The sequence below is a fragment of the Lolium rigidum genome, chromosome 3, assembly GCF_022539505.1.
Source record: "Lolium rigidum isolate FL_2022 chromosome 3, APGP_CSIRO_Lrig_0.1, whole genome shotgun sequence".
Taxonomy (NCBI): domain Eukaryota; kingdom Viridiplantae; phylum Streptophyta; class Magnoliopsida; order Poales; family Poaceae; genus Lolium; species Lolium rigidum.
This window is the reverse complement of record NC_061510.1, coordinates 311,976,190-311,992,216: the sequence shown is the minus strand read 5'-3', so window position 1 is coordinate 311,992,216 and position 16,027 is coordinate 311,976,190. Positions and strand designations below refer to the sequence as shown.

General features: G+C 45.4%; 1 protein-coding gene and 1 long non-coding RNA gene across 2 annotated transcripts; both read right to left on the bottom strand.

Annotated features, from left to right (window-relative positions):
• Positions 1 to 1,655: 1,655 nt before the first annotated feature.
• LOC124699871 (protein DETOXIFICATION 33-like) lies at positions 1,656 to 9,807 on the bottom strand. Its single transcript, XM_047232100.1, has 2 exons — positions 9,527 to 9,807; positions 1,656 to 1,741 (listed from the first exon to the last, which is right to left on the bottom strand). Exons 1-2 carry the CDS (start codon positions 9,737 to 9,739, stop codon positions 1,712 to 1,714), a joined length of 243 nt encoding a protein of 80 aa, XP_047088056.1. The 5' UTR covers positions 9,740 to 9,807; the 3' UTR covers positions 1,656 to 1,711.
• A 4,039-nt stretch (positions 9,808 to 13,846) lies between these two features.
• On the bottom strand, positions 13,847 to 14,241 carry LOC124699868. Its single transcript, XR_007001545.1, has 2 exons — positions 14,150 to 14,241; positions 13,847 to 13,899 (listed from the first exon to the last, which is right to left on the bottom strand). It is a non-coding gene; the product is annotated as an uncharacterized LOC124699868 (long non-coding RNA).
• Positions 14,242 to 16,027: the final 1,786 nt, after the last annotated feature.

Here is a 16,027-nt window from a genome sequence, read left to right as displayed (position 1 = left end):
CACAACTGGTGTGTTCTATGTAGTAGTAGCACATTTTAGTCGTTATAAGTCGGGCCTTCCTCACTAGCTTCTACAGATGACTAGTACCTACTGTGTACCAAGATTTACCTAACCACAACATGACATCATGGATTAGCTTTTCCGTTTGGTCGTCTTCAACTAGCTTGCTTAGGTACACTGTGTGGAAGAAAATGCTGGATAAAGCCTACCTATATACAAACTAAAGTCAACAAGATTCCAACAAATGATGTGAATGGTCCTCTGAACACGTCACAAAAATACAAGTTCATTACCATTATATTTACTCAATCACCAAATTCGTTTGCTTGTTTAGTCTGACAGTGAACTTGTACGGACGAGTGATTCATTATAGACGTCATCTTTTATGAGATGGTAGGTCCCGATTAATTTAAGTTGTTTCTCTCGCAAGAAAAAAACCAAAATACGGAATAACTTATATTTTCAAAGATACTACTTGCTACGTATATAAGATGTTTAAGTTTTGGTATTACAACCTTTGTAACGTTAATACTTTTTTTGACTTTCCAAAATTACCCCTCACTCGCTCGCACACCGCCGCACCACTCCTTGTTGTTCCCCTCCACTCTCTCTCCTTCTCTCTCTCTGGCTCCCCGTCACTGCCATCTTCATGTGCCTCTTCATTGCCCCCATCTCGCTCTAACATCCTATTGCCGCCCTCTTCCTCACCAATCCCCATTGCCGCCTTTCTCCCAACCACCCGGTTTCCTCTCGCATTGCTCACACCCCGCGTGCGCCAGAAATATGGGGCTCAAAGGTGGCATTTTTATGCACCCACGGCGAGCTGTTGGGTGACGGAGGCGCTGGATCTGCGTGCCCCCCAAGGATGATGGCACCACGCACCCCATTAGGCTCATCTAGGGCGACGGCATCAGGCCCCTCATCAAGGATCAGGCCATCGACCCCATCCGCCGCACCAAGGTCTACCTCAAGAGAGGGCTCGGCACTCCCATCGGCGGGGGAGTCTCCTCCCTCAACATGCAGCTCCGAAAGGAGCTCAACCTCTATTCCTCTACGCCTCGCTCGTCAATTGCAGTCACAAGAATGTCGACATCATCGTCATCAGGTAGAGCATCGAGGGATAGTACTCGGGCATCGAGCACAAGGTCATCCCAGTGGTGATCGAGAGCTTTAAGGTATGCCTAATCGACATAACTTATGTATTAAGGACCTACACTGATGCTTGATTAACACCTTATGTGATTTTCGGTGATGTCGTGGGAAAATTCGTGATAGCTATTTCTGGTAGATTGAGTATACAATCGGTGGATTTTCCTGATAGTTAGTCCGTGGTTGAGAGGAGTGCTTCCTATTGTAAAATTTCCATTATTAGAGAACTGAGTGCTAGCTCAGTGGCAAGGCATGCGAGTGCAGTTCCAAGGGTTACGATTTAAAATGGGGTGCTATCCAGAACGTATAAATCCGCTGCCGTAGAAGTCTGATCTTCTACCTAACAATAGACAGCCAAGTGAGGAATCCGCCCCCTTTGATCAGCAAAAATTGCCACTATCATGATACTCCTAAGATTACACGATTGATCCCCAACAAAGTGATCTTATTATTATAATTGACTTATCGAAATTTATCCATGACAGTAAACTTGCTCGATAGCTAGGAGAAATTAGGTTATTATGATCGGAAGCGATGGAGTACCTTCACCCCTTCACCGTCATCAGGAATGATTCCTCTGCTTCCAGGCCGACTGTTAGCAAAAGGCTCAGCGTCAGTATATTTGCCATTTAGTATATGATATTTTTTTTCTTTTTGGTATCAAATCAAGCATGATGGTGTGCTGCTGCTGGTTCAGCTACGACACCCATTAGAGTTGTAACATGATGATCACTACGCCTGCAATGTCAACATCTAGATAACGTTCAGGCAAATTTGTGAAATTGCAAACACCCATTTTTTTTACAGAAAATTCAGGGGATCCTGCACTGCAGCAATGATCATGGACGTAATAAACTCAACTCACTAGAGAACATGGCGAATGGTGAACCAGTTTAGCTGCATGTTTTGTATCCGTGCATTGTCTTTGATTCTTTTGTGTGTAGACAATGTTACTTAGACTTAGTAATTCTGAATTTAGAGCTCTGGTTGCGGGCAGGTTGTGAATTGACTGAATTCTTAGCTGGCATTGGATCTCACACATGGCGCTCAAATTTACTAACTGTATGCTAAAGTGTTGTTTTTTATTAGTTAAATCTTCATCTTTTGTTTATGCTTCAGGGTATCAACAATCTTAGCTTCACCAAGAAATCATGGAGTGGCGCTGCGTTGGCGTGCGAGAGCAAAGGAGACGTTCATGTTGTCATTGATCATGGTGGAAATGTGTCGTACTAGGAAGGACAGAGTTACGGGATCAGTCCTCCCGGTGTTTAGTCCTTTCAACCATTTTCTTAGTTCTTTCCTTTGTCTTATTGAATACTGAACGTATATAATAGGATGATAAACATATCAAGATAGGTTGTACTGATTTTATGTTCAAATATATTGACATTGATTTGGGTAGACTACTTGACGCTTTGTGTAGGAAAATTGTTTTACGTTAACTAGATTACCAAGTACTGCAATTGCTTTGTGTACTGGGAGTATCCATTTATTTCATTTGCTATTGTCCATGTCTTGACTTCACCTTTCTACTTTTCTAATCATCCCTTACTGAACCTTGTGTGTATCTGTCGTTTGTTTGTATACTTAGTCAAATTATTTTTTGGTTAACCCTTTTATTGTTTGAACTCTAAAACTATGTAGATTGTTATAGCGACTGAACTCTGAAACTTGTCTACTCTGTATCTAAATAATTTTGTACTCCATATCCCATAAACTTGGTGTTTTATTTTTAGCAGGAGTAGCTAATAATATGACCTTGCTGGGAACTTTTTTTTTTTGCGAAATGCTGGGAACATAAATGAACATATAAACTTACTGATGAAACAGTAAGGATGCCCTTTAGGCAAAATTGCTAATCTATTGACCCTGCTGGGAACATAGAAACTTTTTCAGGTTATGCCCCTAACCGATCATGCTCTAGAATTGAGTTTATGATTGCCGTCTAGTTAGATCACATGAACTGAACTTGTCAAACATCCCCATCACAGGAGTATTATAGCTTCAGTAATTGATTTTTCTGTTGCCTGCAGTTCCTTTGGACTAGCATTTTTTCTCTTCCTACATGATAGATATGGTGAACCAATTTAGGTGTTCTTACAGTGGTTTCTTACACAATAAAATGATGCATTTGTGTGTATTTGCAGCTGCAAAGAGGTGCTATTATTAGAGTTGTTGTGCAGAGAGGTGGTGCAGGATGAACAAGAAGATGAAGGCGCGTTACGTCCTCTCTTCTCTTCTTTGTAGCATAAACTGTTGGATGATAGCAAAGTGTGGTTGCAGTGTACCCGATTAAAAAACTTGACCAACGGGGAAATGATCCCTTCCTTGACTATACGTTGTTAGGTAGGATGAGGCTCTTCCCGCAGATAGACGCTAGGATGATAACCCGGTTTAAAGTTCGCCCCTCCATGCGAAATTACCGCGAGATGGGGATTTGAACCCGGGTGGACTGGCAGCGCACTCGCATGCCTTGCCACTGAGCTAGAACTCAGTTCTCGTTGCAGTGTACCGATTACAACATTTTGTGTTCCACTACTGCTAGAAGTATTATTGGGTTGGAATTAGCCGACTTATTGGCTACCCTTTACTTCTAGCATCACTGTGTCTGTGTCTGTCACCCGCAGTTTGTATTTCGTAAAAAAGATTTTTCTTCCTTTGCTATTATGGCTTAGTAATGTTAACAATAAAAAAACAATGTGGAAAATTGGCCTTTGTTATGGATGAGAGGTACTGTGAATTGCTACTGTCAATTACTAACTTGGAGTATCTGTTACACACAGGGTTTTTTATGATTTATGGTTTGCTAACAACCCTGTTCCTCCCTGGTACTATTGAAATGTTATCAATATTTAGTGCATAATTTACTTTTTTTAGATAAAGGGAATATATTAATATCAAAAGATACAATTACACCCAGCCTCTGCAACAACGCCCCACCCTAGTGGCAGTACGGATACACAACCAAAGAAGAGCAAAGAAAACTAAGAAATAAAAGTCCTGCTACAACCTTCTAAACCTAGAAACAACAATACAATCACCACCATGACAACACCTGAAGTACAGACTCTCCAAAAGCGACGCCTCCAAGAAGGGAACCGTGCACCAGCGCCGTCGTCGTCCAACCAAAGGTCTTAGGTTTTCACCCTGAAGATAGTCCCCACTCTTAAAATAATTCCTCTAACAAGATCATTGCCAGGCATAACCGGTTAAGGCCAGACCTTGGGTTTTCACCCTGAGAGGTAAGACTCTAAACTTCCCCTGTGTTGCCGCTCCCACATGTATATCACTGCTACTGCAGAGTCCGGAACACCAAGCAGATCCCTCAACATCACGGAGACTCAAACCTCCTTTAGTCAGACCACCAATCCGGCCTTCATGATATTCCTTCTTCTGATTTCACCATGGACCAAAAAGTCACCTGATGTCAACACATAATAGAGCTTCGCGCCGCTCCCTCCGGAACCAAACGGTCGAAATAAAAACATGGTGCGTGCGACCGAATACCACCCGATCCAGCAAACTCCAGACAAAAGATGCACTATTCCATTCACCAACGGAGCTTTCCGGAACTCATCTCTCCAGCCAGATCAAAGCAAACTGACCTCCGAAAGATCTTCATCCTCGCATGCGAGAAACCCGAGGACAGCCACCAAAAACAAAGCAAGATCAGCAGCCCCTACGTCGCCAATCCCTCCTGCCGGATCACCAGGGAAGAGGACATCGTCGCGGATCATGCGTACCACCCGCCGAACCGTTACCGGGGGCGGAGGCCGCCACCGCTCCACCGAATCCTACATGGCTACCGACGGAGAACCTCAGGCCCCGGCCAAGTAGCCGTGCCGCCCGGCTTCCTCCACCGACGCTTCATCAACTTCCATGGAATGTCGCCGCGGAAACCCTCTTCTCCCCCTTGTCATTTCGACGGAGGGGGTGCCGCCACCACCGCCATAGCCGGGCCGAGGCCGGGACCATGGCCGGGGCCGGGGCACGGGAGTCGGGGCCGAGGCCAGCCCCGTGGCCAGGACCGCGGCCGGCAGTGGAAGCGGCTGGAGGGCAGCTAGCGGCGGGCGGCTGTGGATGCGGGGGAAGGAGGAACCTCCGCCGCGGCCCGGGAGGGGGGGGAGGGGCGGGAGCGGGAGGCGGCGGGGTTAGGTTGATTCCTGCATAATTTACTTACAAACATGAACGGTGCAAATATTCATTGCACTGTTTTTAACAATAACAACTAAACAAACATAAGGAATATTAAGATCTGAAAGGAGGTTTTGACTTGCAGGTGGGTTATTGACTTCCTCCTCTTGCTTTTTAGGTGAACCAAAATTAAGATATAGAAGCACCATTCTTCTTGAGGCGCGACAGATTCGGGCGCTTCGACGACCTTCGAAATGGGTGAAGCTGTCAGCTAGCTGAGAAGAATCCGCCGGTGAGAAGGAGACGTTGCCGAGGAGATGAAACGGTGCTGCCGGCGAGCTGGCGACGTTACTGACGAGCTGAGCAGTAATGATGTATGGGGCGCGGGCATGGGTTGACTAGCTCCCGCTGCTCTTGCCCACTGGGACCAAACAGGAGAACTGGGATATCATAAAGCGGGAGAGGCAGTCCAGTCCGATGAGACATGCATGCACCTGCCTGGTCGCTCCGTCTTAGCTAGCTATACTAGATGTCGTAAAATACATGATTAATTGAGTGCTCCCGCTAAGGCCTCGTTCGGTTTGATTGGATTGAATCCAGACATGGATTCTATCCAGGTATGGATTGGGTGAATCCAAACCTTACACCCAAACCTCAACTACCCCTGTTAATCCCTTTCTCCTAATCCCTTGCATGTTTCCAACGTTCGGTTATTCTCTATTATTCCACTCCTTAGCTCGCTCTCTCGCACGGTGGCAGTCCGGGAAATCTGTCCAGACGTTGGATGGGGATGGATTTTTTCCAGACTATGTTAGCAGAAAGTGGACGGGATTGGTTGGGCTAATTTTACCTGCAGGGAGTAAACGAAGCCTTAATTTTGGTGGGCTGGAAAAAAAAATCGCGTCTGGCTGGAAATCCAGGAACGAGCTCTAATCCAGATCAATCCAAGGCACACAGGGAGTAAACGAACATGGCCTAATACCACCGATCTAACAAATGGGATAAGCAGAATTTGGGGTCGGGACGGGATCACGGGAGGCGGGATTGGCGCATGGTCCCATCCCTCTTAGGCCTCGTTCGTTTCCTAGGGACTGAATCCAGACTTGGAACTATTCCACGTAGGGATTGGGTTGATCCCGTCCAATCACCCGATCCCTACCGACCCTAGCTGGACCCAATCTTGTAATCCTGTGTACATTTTAGCTCTTCTGTTAATCCCAGTTCCTCCCTTCACTCTCTCTCTCTCTCTTTCTCATTGTGGATAATTTTCCACGAGTCTTGTGGCGAGAAAAAAAAATCCAGACAAGTTCTGAAGCGTTGTCCGGGATGGGCTGGGCTAAAATTCCCGTCGTGGTGTAAACGAACACTCATTTTTGTTGGGTTGGGAAAAAAATCACTCCGGGCTGAAAAACCAGAGTTGGGCCTCAATCCAGGTTAATCCATGCCTCCCAGGGTTTAAACGAACAAGGCCTTACTGTACATTGTTACTGAGCAGGAGCGGAAGCCTGGAGGTTCCCCGAGAGTGGAGTTGCCGGCTATGGTTCTGGGCATTGCCAGCGGTATGGCGCGCTGTTGAGTGTTGAGCCACGCATGCCGATGGATTTCGCCGGATGGATTGGATTTAGCTGGCTTAGAGCAAGTTCAATAGTAGAGCCAACTGTTGGCTATAAGCCAAGTGCCATGTCATCTATAGTCATGGGCGGCGCCAGGGGTATGCCCCTGTATGTCCAGGCATACCAATATATTTTGGCCCAATTTTTTTTTTGTATGAGGCCCAAGCGGCCAAGCCCATGGAACAGGCAAGTCTTCTCGCTGGCTGCGTCTGTATCGTTCCAACGCTGCTTCGTATCGTTCCAACGCAACGCGGCGACGGATAGAGGCACAGAGCCAACCCTAGACGATTGGCGTGGCGGTTGGGCAGGGCACCACCGCGCCCGCGACGGGCGACCGGCTCACCGGCGACCTGCGGCCGACTCACCGGCGGCCAGGAGGACTCGGCGACTCGCAGCTTCGCACGTACGAATCCTCTCGTCTCTTGCCTCTTCTGCTCTTCCCCATTCTAATTTAGGATTTAGATGTTCATAGTTGTCTATTAAATTCGAAATTACCTGCACCAAATTAGTATTTTAGATATTTATGAGAGAAGTAGATTACTAAACTAGCACTACAATTAGTAGATAGAAAATCAGAGTAGGCCATTTGTTCATATCTCAATTTTCCCATTGTTTTGGACCTTTTGGTTGTTATGTAGATGAAGGAAAAGAATGGTGCTGGGCTTGCTGGAAGCAGCATATATGCACAGTATTTTATTGTTTACAAGCTTCTCAAGTTGGTACTGATTTTGCCAGTAGCTATGATTACTTGAACAATTGCATGGTTACATTTGTTGAGAAAGAATTATTCAACCAAGTGGAGGATGAGGATGTCATCAATCTCTTCCAAAAGGGTGCCCGCAAAAGTTATATTGTAAGAGGTACTGCCTTTTTCCATTGAAATTTGTTGTTGTACTTCGATTTGTATGGATTTATGCACTTTCATATTATGTATTGTACTGAAATAATTGTTGTAGTCCTACTGAAATTATTGTCCTACTGAAAATATAGCCTATATAGGCGTTTGCTCGTGTTTTTCTTTGCTTTGAGAACATTTTTTTGGCTGCTGGGAATACCCACCACCATTTTCCTGGAGCCGCCGTTGTCTATAGTCATCTTAGAGCCAATATGTATAATAGTGAGCTATAAAATTGTACTACTTTACTAGTGCATGACCCACCATTCACTCTCACATAGTGACTAGGAGCACGTGCTAGAGCTGGCTCTTGCATAAGAGCCCACTCTTCTTCTTCTCTCCTCCTCTCTCTCCTCCAACTAGGCAACAATATATTATTTTAATCGTTATAGCCAGCTGATTAGGACTTATTGTACTTGCTCTTAACGGGAGCGGATGGATTCAGTTATGCAGGCTTCAGGCGCGCCCATGGATCGCTCGAGGAATATGATGCTAGGATCGAGAACAACGCAATTCAAAATTAGATAGGTGTAACGATGTCTTTTGAACACTTTTTCACTTAAATGGAACAATCCTGAACGCCTTACATTTTGACACGGAGAGAGTACCATTTTTTGTGACACATGATATGCCAAGAGTCATTTTGTTCCGTCAAGGCAAATTGGATCTGCTTAACTTGAGCGTTCGTGAGAGATATCAGCTAAATTGGGAAAAAAATTTGACACGCACAAAGTGTTAGGAGAGCCGAAAAAGCTGGCATGGGCAACTTCCAACACAGATGAATGCATATTTGGATTTCTCCGTTGGGCCAAAACAAACGGGGGAACCCTATATGCCGTCCAGGTCGATGGTTACCTAGCGCTGCACACCCCAGCTCACTATGAGCTTGGCCCAGTTCGGGTTTCATTTTCTGTTTATTTTTTTACCAAAATAAAAAATGTTCACATTCCAAAATTATTCGAATTTAAAATGTTCACATTATAAAAAATTAAATCCAAAAATGTTCAAATAGAAAATAAAAAATAAAAATATTTATATTTAAAAATTGATTAAATTTTAAAAAATATTTTCCCAAAATTTTAAAATCTTTAAATTTGAATTATGTTCATATTTAAAAAAAATTAAATTCTAAAAGTATTTAGTTTTTGAAAAAAATAGATATGTAGAACGACCGAATCAATCTGAATGCGGCCGGAACCAAACTGAAACGCAGATAAGGAAAATAAGCCAAGCCGACATACGCCAAGGGGTGTGTGGCGCAGTCCCGCACTAACCAACGGCATAAAGGCCCTCCGAAACAAACTTACTCCCAATGTTTGAAGTAAGACAACCACAAGTCACTTCACCAATTATTCACGCAAAACCCAACCCAACCCCCGGCTTGACAAGAATGAACATTTTTCGTACTGGGAAAAAACATTTTACAAAGCTTGGTTAGAGGGGATGCATCTTACTGTGTATACATTCGCTATCGAACTTTTCTTTTTGACACGAGTGATTGTTGAGTTAGCTATATACAACAAGTTAAATGCAGGATGCTACCTCTGTTCCAAACTAAGTTTTTTTAGAAAGCTATTTCTTTTGGCCTTGCTGCGTGGCATCTTCTTTAACAATATCGACTCGATAATGTTTTGCTAATCTTGGGTAGAGATGACGCATCTTATAGAATGTAAATGTGCTAGCTATCGCTGAGTTAAGATATAAAGCAAACAAATTAATTGTAACGCATGCGTACCAGAACTCCGTAGGCGAAGCCCTCGATGACGTTCTTGGAGACCGTCACGGCGGCGAGCTCGACATCACCGACGTGCCCAGCGAAGGCGGAGGTGACGAAGCCGATGGAGAAATTGCACACGATGGTGAGGATCACGGGGAACGCGATGTGCCACATCAGCTTCGCCTCCTGCCAGCTCTTGCCCGCCATCTTCGAAATCCCAATCATGACCATCGTCGATGGTGATCTCTGCTCTAGCTTCGACGATACAGTAGGTGGTATACTGAGGCACTCGGATCTGCTAATAAACCAAAGCACGGTGCAATGATCTGCTTGTCAAGCTCGATCTGTTCGCTCTTGAACAGAGGAGCATATGTGAGTGATATTGAAGCTCTATCATGCTAAAGCTAATGAAGCTCGTTTGCTTCTTATCATCGGAGGTTTGTAATGGAGTATGATACGATACGCACGCAAGTGCACTATATTCTATTATTTTTAGATCATGGCAAAGAGCACACTCCAGCCCAGTGGAGCTGTTACATGTACAACTGGGTAGTACTGCATTAATTTAGTGGTAATCTTTGGAAGAACTATAGCCGCTGCTCCAGACCCGGACAGAGTTTTCTGTAACCCAATACCCTCAAAATTTTACCATCCTATCGTTGCTATCCATATAATATATTGTAGTATCTTAAAATCTAGAATTTTACATTGTCAATTGATACGTATCGGTGTCTGAATTTGTTAGTATCTTGTATCGTGAATCGTGATGCATATCATGTTATCTCTAATATTCGGATATACGCTCCCACGGTATCTTAAGTTGTTAGTATCTTGTATCGTGATGCATATCATGTTATCTCCAATATTCCGATATATGATCCCATGGTTTTGCCAAAGCATTAAGCCACATACACAAAGAGCATGTTTCGCAAGAGCAATGTTGGCTTGCAGGCATAGAGTGGATTGAGTATTATTTTGGTGAGATGAGACTGAGAAATGGTGTTTCTAAGTGAAGAAAAAATCAGCCATTTGTGTGTGTGCGCGCACGCGCGTTATGGGCTCACGGTTAGTTATGCTAATGTCACCCACTGGATACGCCAGCCTATATTTAGTATGCACGGTCGGTCTCTCTATCAAATAAATGGGGCCCAAATTTAAGTTAAATTTGAACACCTCTGCGATAGTTTTCAATCAATGAATATATCATATCTGAACAAAAAATAACCCTACCTGATATCCGATACTAAAAACCTTGGGCCGGATGCTATGCATTTTAAAATCAAGATAAGGCGCATGCGTACTTAATTAGCTGGCCACACCCCTAATCAGGTACACGAATCATCTTTAATAATCACCGAGAGGTAAACTGTACAGGGCAGACCACATATTCTATGATAGTGTCAGGAATAGCGCACTTATATAGTGATGAATGACACAGCAGCTAGTAGAGCAAGTAGCAGTTGGATTTTACACTGAGTGGGACAGCTAGAACATAATTTTATTTCTCCATGTGCTAAACACAAGATGTAAGGTATAATATAATGTTTTTTTTTAACAGGAGTATGAGTATAAAAAATATTATTAAGAGCAGAATAAACATATATTTGTAAGATCTCAAGCGCAGCATAAATTCAACGATTGTAAGTCTTAAATTTGCAAATAGAAGTTGTGTTACATACCTGCAATAATTTGAAGAATCTAATAGAGCACTTCTAGTACTTGTTCATGTCAATCTTCTGTGCTGCATTCCGTAAAACAGAAGTGTAATCTCCGTTCCTCTCCATGGTTCAACAGTTCTAGGTCGAAAAGTTAAGGACCAATCCATTAACTCTGCAGTTATATTGCATTGATCTGTAGAATTTCTGACGACTAATGAATGATTCTTCGATGAAAATATCTATTCAACAGAAAATGAGCCTAGCCTCCTGAACTGAAGAGAGGAAGCGGCGAGAAAACGGCGGGCCGAGCAGGCGCCCAAGATTGCGTACTAGACTATACGGACTATAGGGCCACGCCCCTGCCCTTCAGCCGCCGTCGCCGCGTCGCCCTCCCTGCGGTGCCGGCGTCTTTTTCCTGATGCGATTGCGATGCGATCTCCACTTGCTTGGCGTCTGGGTAGGACGATCGGCACTACCTTTTTTCGAGTGTGGCGATCGTGACTGGGGAGTTCGGCTGGATGAGGAGCAGAGAAGGCAGGCCTCCTGATCGGGCCATGTTTTAATGATTTTTCTCCCAGATAGTGAACAGTACAGGCTAATGGGACACGCCCCACCCTTCCACTTCACTGCCTAATGGGCCGAACTTTTTGTGTTTGGCACACCCCCACCCCTTCCACTTTGCTGGATCACGTCGCTTAGTATTTGAAACTCGGCACAATTCTCAGAAAAATTGAAACCCGGCACCCTCAAAAATAAAATTTGAACTCGCAGAGAGAGAGAGAGAGAGAGAGTCTCTCTATTAAAAGGACAGAGAAAGAGAGTCATATCTCATAGGTGGTGATTCCAAGGCTAATGAGCAAGCGGGAACCAACATTGGTTTTTTAGGTAGGCTGGAACCAACCTCAGTTTTTTTCCTTCGCGAGAGTGAGTCTACTTAGTGAACTGGTGGGACGGGATAATGGTTGATCGCTGATCCCCTTGTTCTACCTTAGGGGCTCTCGACCTATGAGGCAAAGGGAGTTATTAAGGCATTACAATGTAAAATGCTTAGATTGGCGCTTACCAAAATAAACGGTTTTTTATTAAACAGTAGTGCTTGTTTACACTAGAAAGATGCCTAACTAGGCACCTCTTGTGTACAAATAAGCACTGTGATGAATAAAATGCTGGTTTATTTTTGTAAACACCCCACCAAACACTTTGCATTGTACATAGACTTATGTATGCGCAGTTGGCATAGCAAAATCCAGAGATGATTGTTGCTCCAACCCAAGTCATAAAGTAAATGTTTTCTATATAGTAGAAAAATTTAAAAGTATGAAGATCTATAATACTAAATTAATATTAATACATTCACAATAAGATATGTTTTATTTTATTCCCTTCTATTTACCAAATGAAACTTAGAGAGCATTAACATTTTTACTAAGTTTATGCGTCATGTATTTGAGAACAGACTAGGTAATTAACTAGCGCAGTTGCCCATGAACCCCACAAGCATGAAGTGCATCATTTGGATTTCTTTGTGCTACGAAAAAAATAGTTGTATATGCTACTCGATGGACTTCTTGGCATTAAGAGGTAAAAGAGCGATAAGGAGGAGTTAGGGCTCCGGGAGGTTAGGGATGCATACAACGGCAGACGGATTGTAATGAAAATGCAAGAGATAGAGAGAGAAGAGTGGCACATAGGGCCCGCTATCCATGTAAGTATCATGTTCATTGAGCATTTACATGTGCATGGTGGATGGTGTCTTATCAGTTTTGCACTTAATTGTTCAATTTAGATGGTGTGGGCTAATTAACTTAGGCTCCGTTTGGATGTTTGTATTGGCAGGCTTGGCATTGCATTGGGTGTAATATCAATGTCATGAGATATTCACATTGAGATCAATACCAATATCTTTGTTTGGATGTTTAGATATTTGGATTGTGGAATTGATATCCTAGTTGAATGCCAAAACCTGTTTGGATGGTAAAAGTGATGTATTGCATTTGTATGAGAGTTTGATCATAATACATGTTTGCAAACGATTTTCTTTGACAGTTTTGAATATAGAATGATTGTATGACATAACAATTAATAAAATGCAAAAAATATATAAATTTATGACATCATCTTTTAACTTTAAACAAACATGGAAAATGGAGTGAACATAAATTCATAGGAGCAATACTATTCTTCAAAATATGACAATAGCAACACAATAACAAGTTCCTTGCATAATTCAAAAGGTTCACCACACGTTACAGTCTGGTACGCAATATTACAAGTTCTTAGGATAGGTCGCACATGTCATATGAATTAAACTGCACTCCTCTAATTCAGCATCAACAACCATTCCTTCCTGAAGGCCATGGGGAGCTCCATAAGTGCTTGGAATAAGCGTTCACTAAGGATCAACTTACCATATGCTCGCAGCTTGTCACTCTGAGAAAAATCTGGTATCTTATCAAGTGCGGCAAGGATATCTTAGTTAAACGAAGTTGATCATAGCATGCTACTTCGCTGCCATCATACATATCTTTTAGCAGGTACTTTCTTAAACTCAGTTTATGCTCATCATCATTAAAGCTTCCTAATTCCCTCGGTGCCCTTTGTGAGCTAAGGTACGCCATAGCAAGAAGAATGGAGTGGAAGTATTGTTCAGTCAATACAATCCTTCTTCTCTTTCTTCTTCTGTTTTCTTCCGTTATATAAGAAACCAATTCTAATTCTTCGCTCATTTTCCAACTACAATATACATCAATTTTATTAGCATGCCATATAATTTGTAACCTAGACAGTAAATAGCAACACCAAATTATGAGAACTTTGCAAACAATTCACATCACCATTTTAACACACAATCACACATACAAATAATTCACAGATAACTTGATTGAAAATTAAACTTCACAGAGATTTGGGGGAGAGGGGGGCGAACTTCACAGAGATTTGGGGGAGCCGGCCATGGCAGCCAGAGCGGCGGGGAGAGGATTACCTGCGCGCGACGCCGGGTCGGGGAGATCAAGCTCGCCCCGTCCTCCTCACTGCTGCTCGCGACCTGCAGACAACATCTGTGAGGGGCGGGTCGATTCAGCAGGGGAAAGGGAAGGGCGATGTCGAGGGAGAGGGCGCGAACGCCGGCGGTCGCCGGGAGAAGGGCGTGCGGCGGCGCGGCGCGGCGGAGGTACCTGCAGGCACCGTCGATTTGCCTGGAGCACGGCGCTAGGTCGCCAGGTCGGGGGAGTCGGGGTCTGGGCTCGACTACGATGCCAGGCAATGTCGAGGTCTGGTGCTCGACTTTCGGGAACGGGCTCTCTCCATAGCAATCGGGCCGGTCAATATTCGGGCCGAATACCTAGCCCCAATGTCTAGCACAGCCAAACAGCTTCAATTGAGGTATTCGGGCTGGGAATGCCCCAATATCCAATGCCAAGCCTCAATACATACATCCAAACATGGCCTTATAGTTTTGGTTCCATGAAAAAAATCTAAAAAACAGCTGAATGTTTTAAATTCACTCAAACATTCTTTGGGAGAAACATGCCTTTTTGCCTCGTCTCATTAAAAGGTAGAAAAGCCATTCTCGATGTAGTTAACACAAATATGGCCAAAACCAATACAATGTCCACGCAAAGTCATTCCAGTCGATTGTCTCCAGTAGCATAGGTAGAATCAAAATTTTGATGTGGCGAAATGAACCTGTACTAAGGAAAATTAACTAATCTACGCACAATTACACGACTATGGAAAATATACAAAGTGAGGTGTGGCGGAAGCCAGAGCTTGCCACTCCGCCACCGATTGCCTCACAACAGATACGCCAAACACACCATCGAGAAGAAAGAAACACCGCACGCAAACGTCCCTCGAGGGAAAGCATCCCGCTTCTACGAAGGAGAAGTGTGTAGAGCTACGCTTGTCGTCGAGGGGAAGCACCTTGGTTTTTCGCGAAAACGCAAAAACTTGCTTAGAGCATGTCTAACAGGCCCCGTATATTTTCGCCCCTTAAAACGCGAGTAGAGGGCCCTGTATTCACTTTTCGCCGGCCGAAAATTCGTCCAAGCTAGCAGACCCCGTATAACTAAACTGTAAAAGGGAATATTCCCAAATATGCCAAAAAAAAAAATCATCTTCTTCATCCTCTCCTTCTTCCTCCTCCGGCCACGACCACGGCCTCGCCCGACCCTACGCTCGCCCGTCCCGGCCGGCCCCCGCCGCCGCGCCGCCGCCGGACCACGGCCGCCCGCCGCCGCCCGCCAAGGCCCCGCCCGCGCGCTCGCCCGCGCGCGCGCGCCGCCCGCCGCCGGAGCTCGCCCCGCGCCCCACCGGCCCACGGCCGCCCGCCCCGCCGCCGCCGCCGCCAAGGCCGCGCTCGTGCCCGCGCGCTCGCCTGCGCCGCGCGCGCGCGCCGCGCCCGCGCCCGCCTGCGCTCGCGCCGCGCGCCGCCCGCCACGGCGCGCGCGCGAGCACGCGCCGGCCACGCCCGCACCGGCTGCGCCCGCTCTCGCCGCCGCCGCCGCCGGCCCCGGCCGCGTGCCCCCGCGCCGGCCGCGCCCGCTCCGCTGCCCGCACGCCGGCCGGCGCGCCGCTCCCGCTCCGGATGCCCGCCATGGCCGCGCCGGCTCCAATGGACGGAAGCGGTTGCTAGCTGAAATTTCAGCCCGCCAAAGGCGAGGGGTTGGCCTCGTATTCCCCCTCCCGCCCGCACAAGTAAGGGGCGACGATCCGCCCCGTACTCGAAAACAGCAAAAATCGAAGCGGGGCCGATTTACTGGTCTCGCTGAGGCGACCGGGTAGGCTCTACCACCGTATATCGGCGGTTATTATACGGGTTTGGCCCTTTTAAGGGGTCTGTTAGACCTGCTCTTAAAGT

Bases quoted from the DNA above. Each gene is read 5' to 3' on its own strand.
- LOC124699871 (XM_047232100.1), bottom strand. From the start codon at position 9,739: ATGGTCATGATTGGGATTTCGAAGATGGCGGGCAAGAGCTGGCAGGAG. The intron at 1,742-9,526 runs GTACGCATGCGT...TTTTGCTAACAG, and splicing joins GCTTCGCCTACGGAGTTCTG to TCGGCCTGGAAGCAGAGGAA.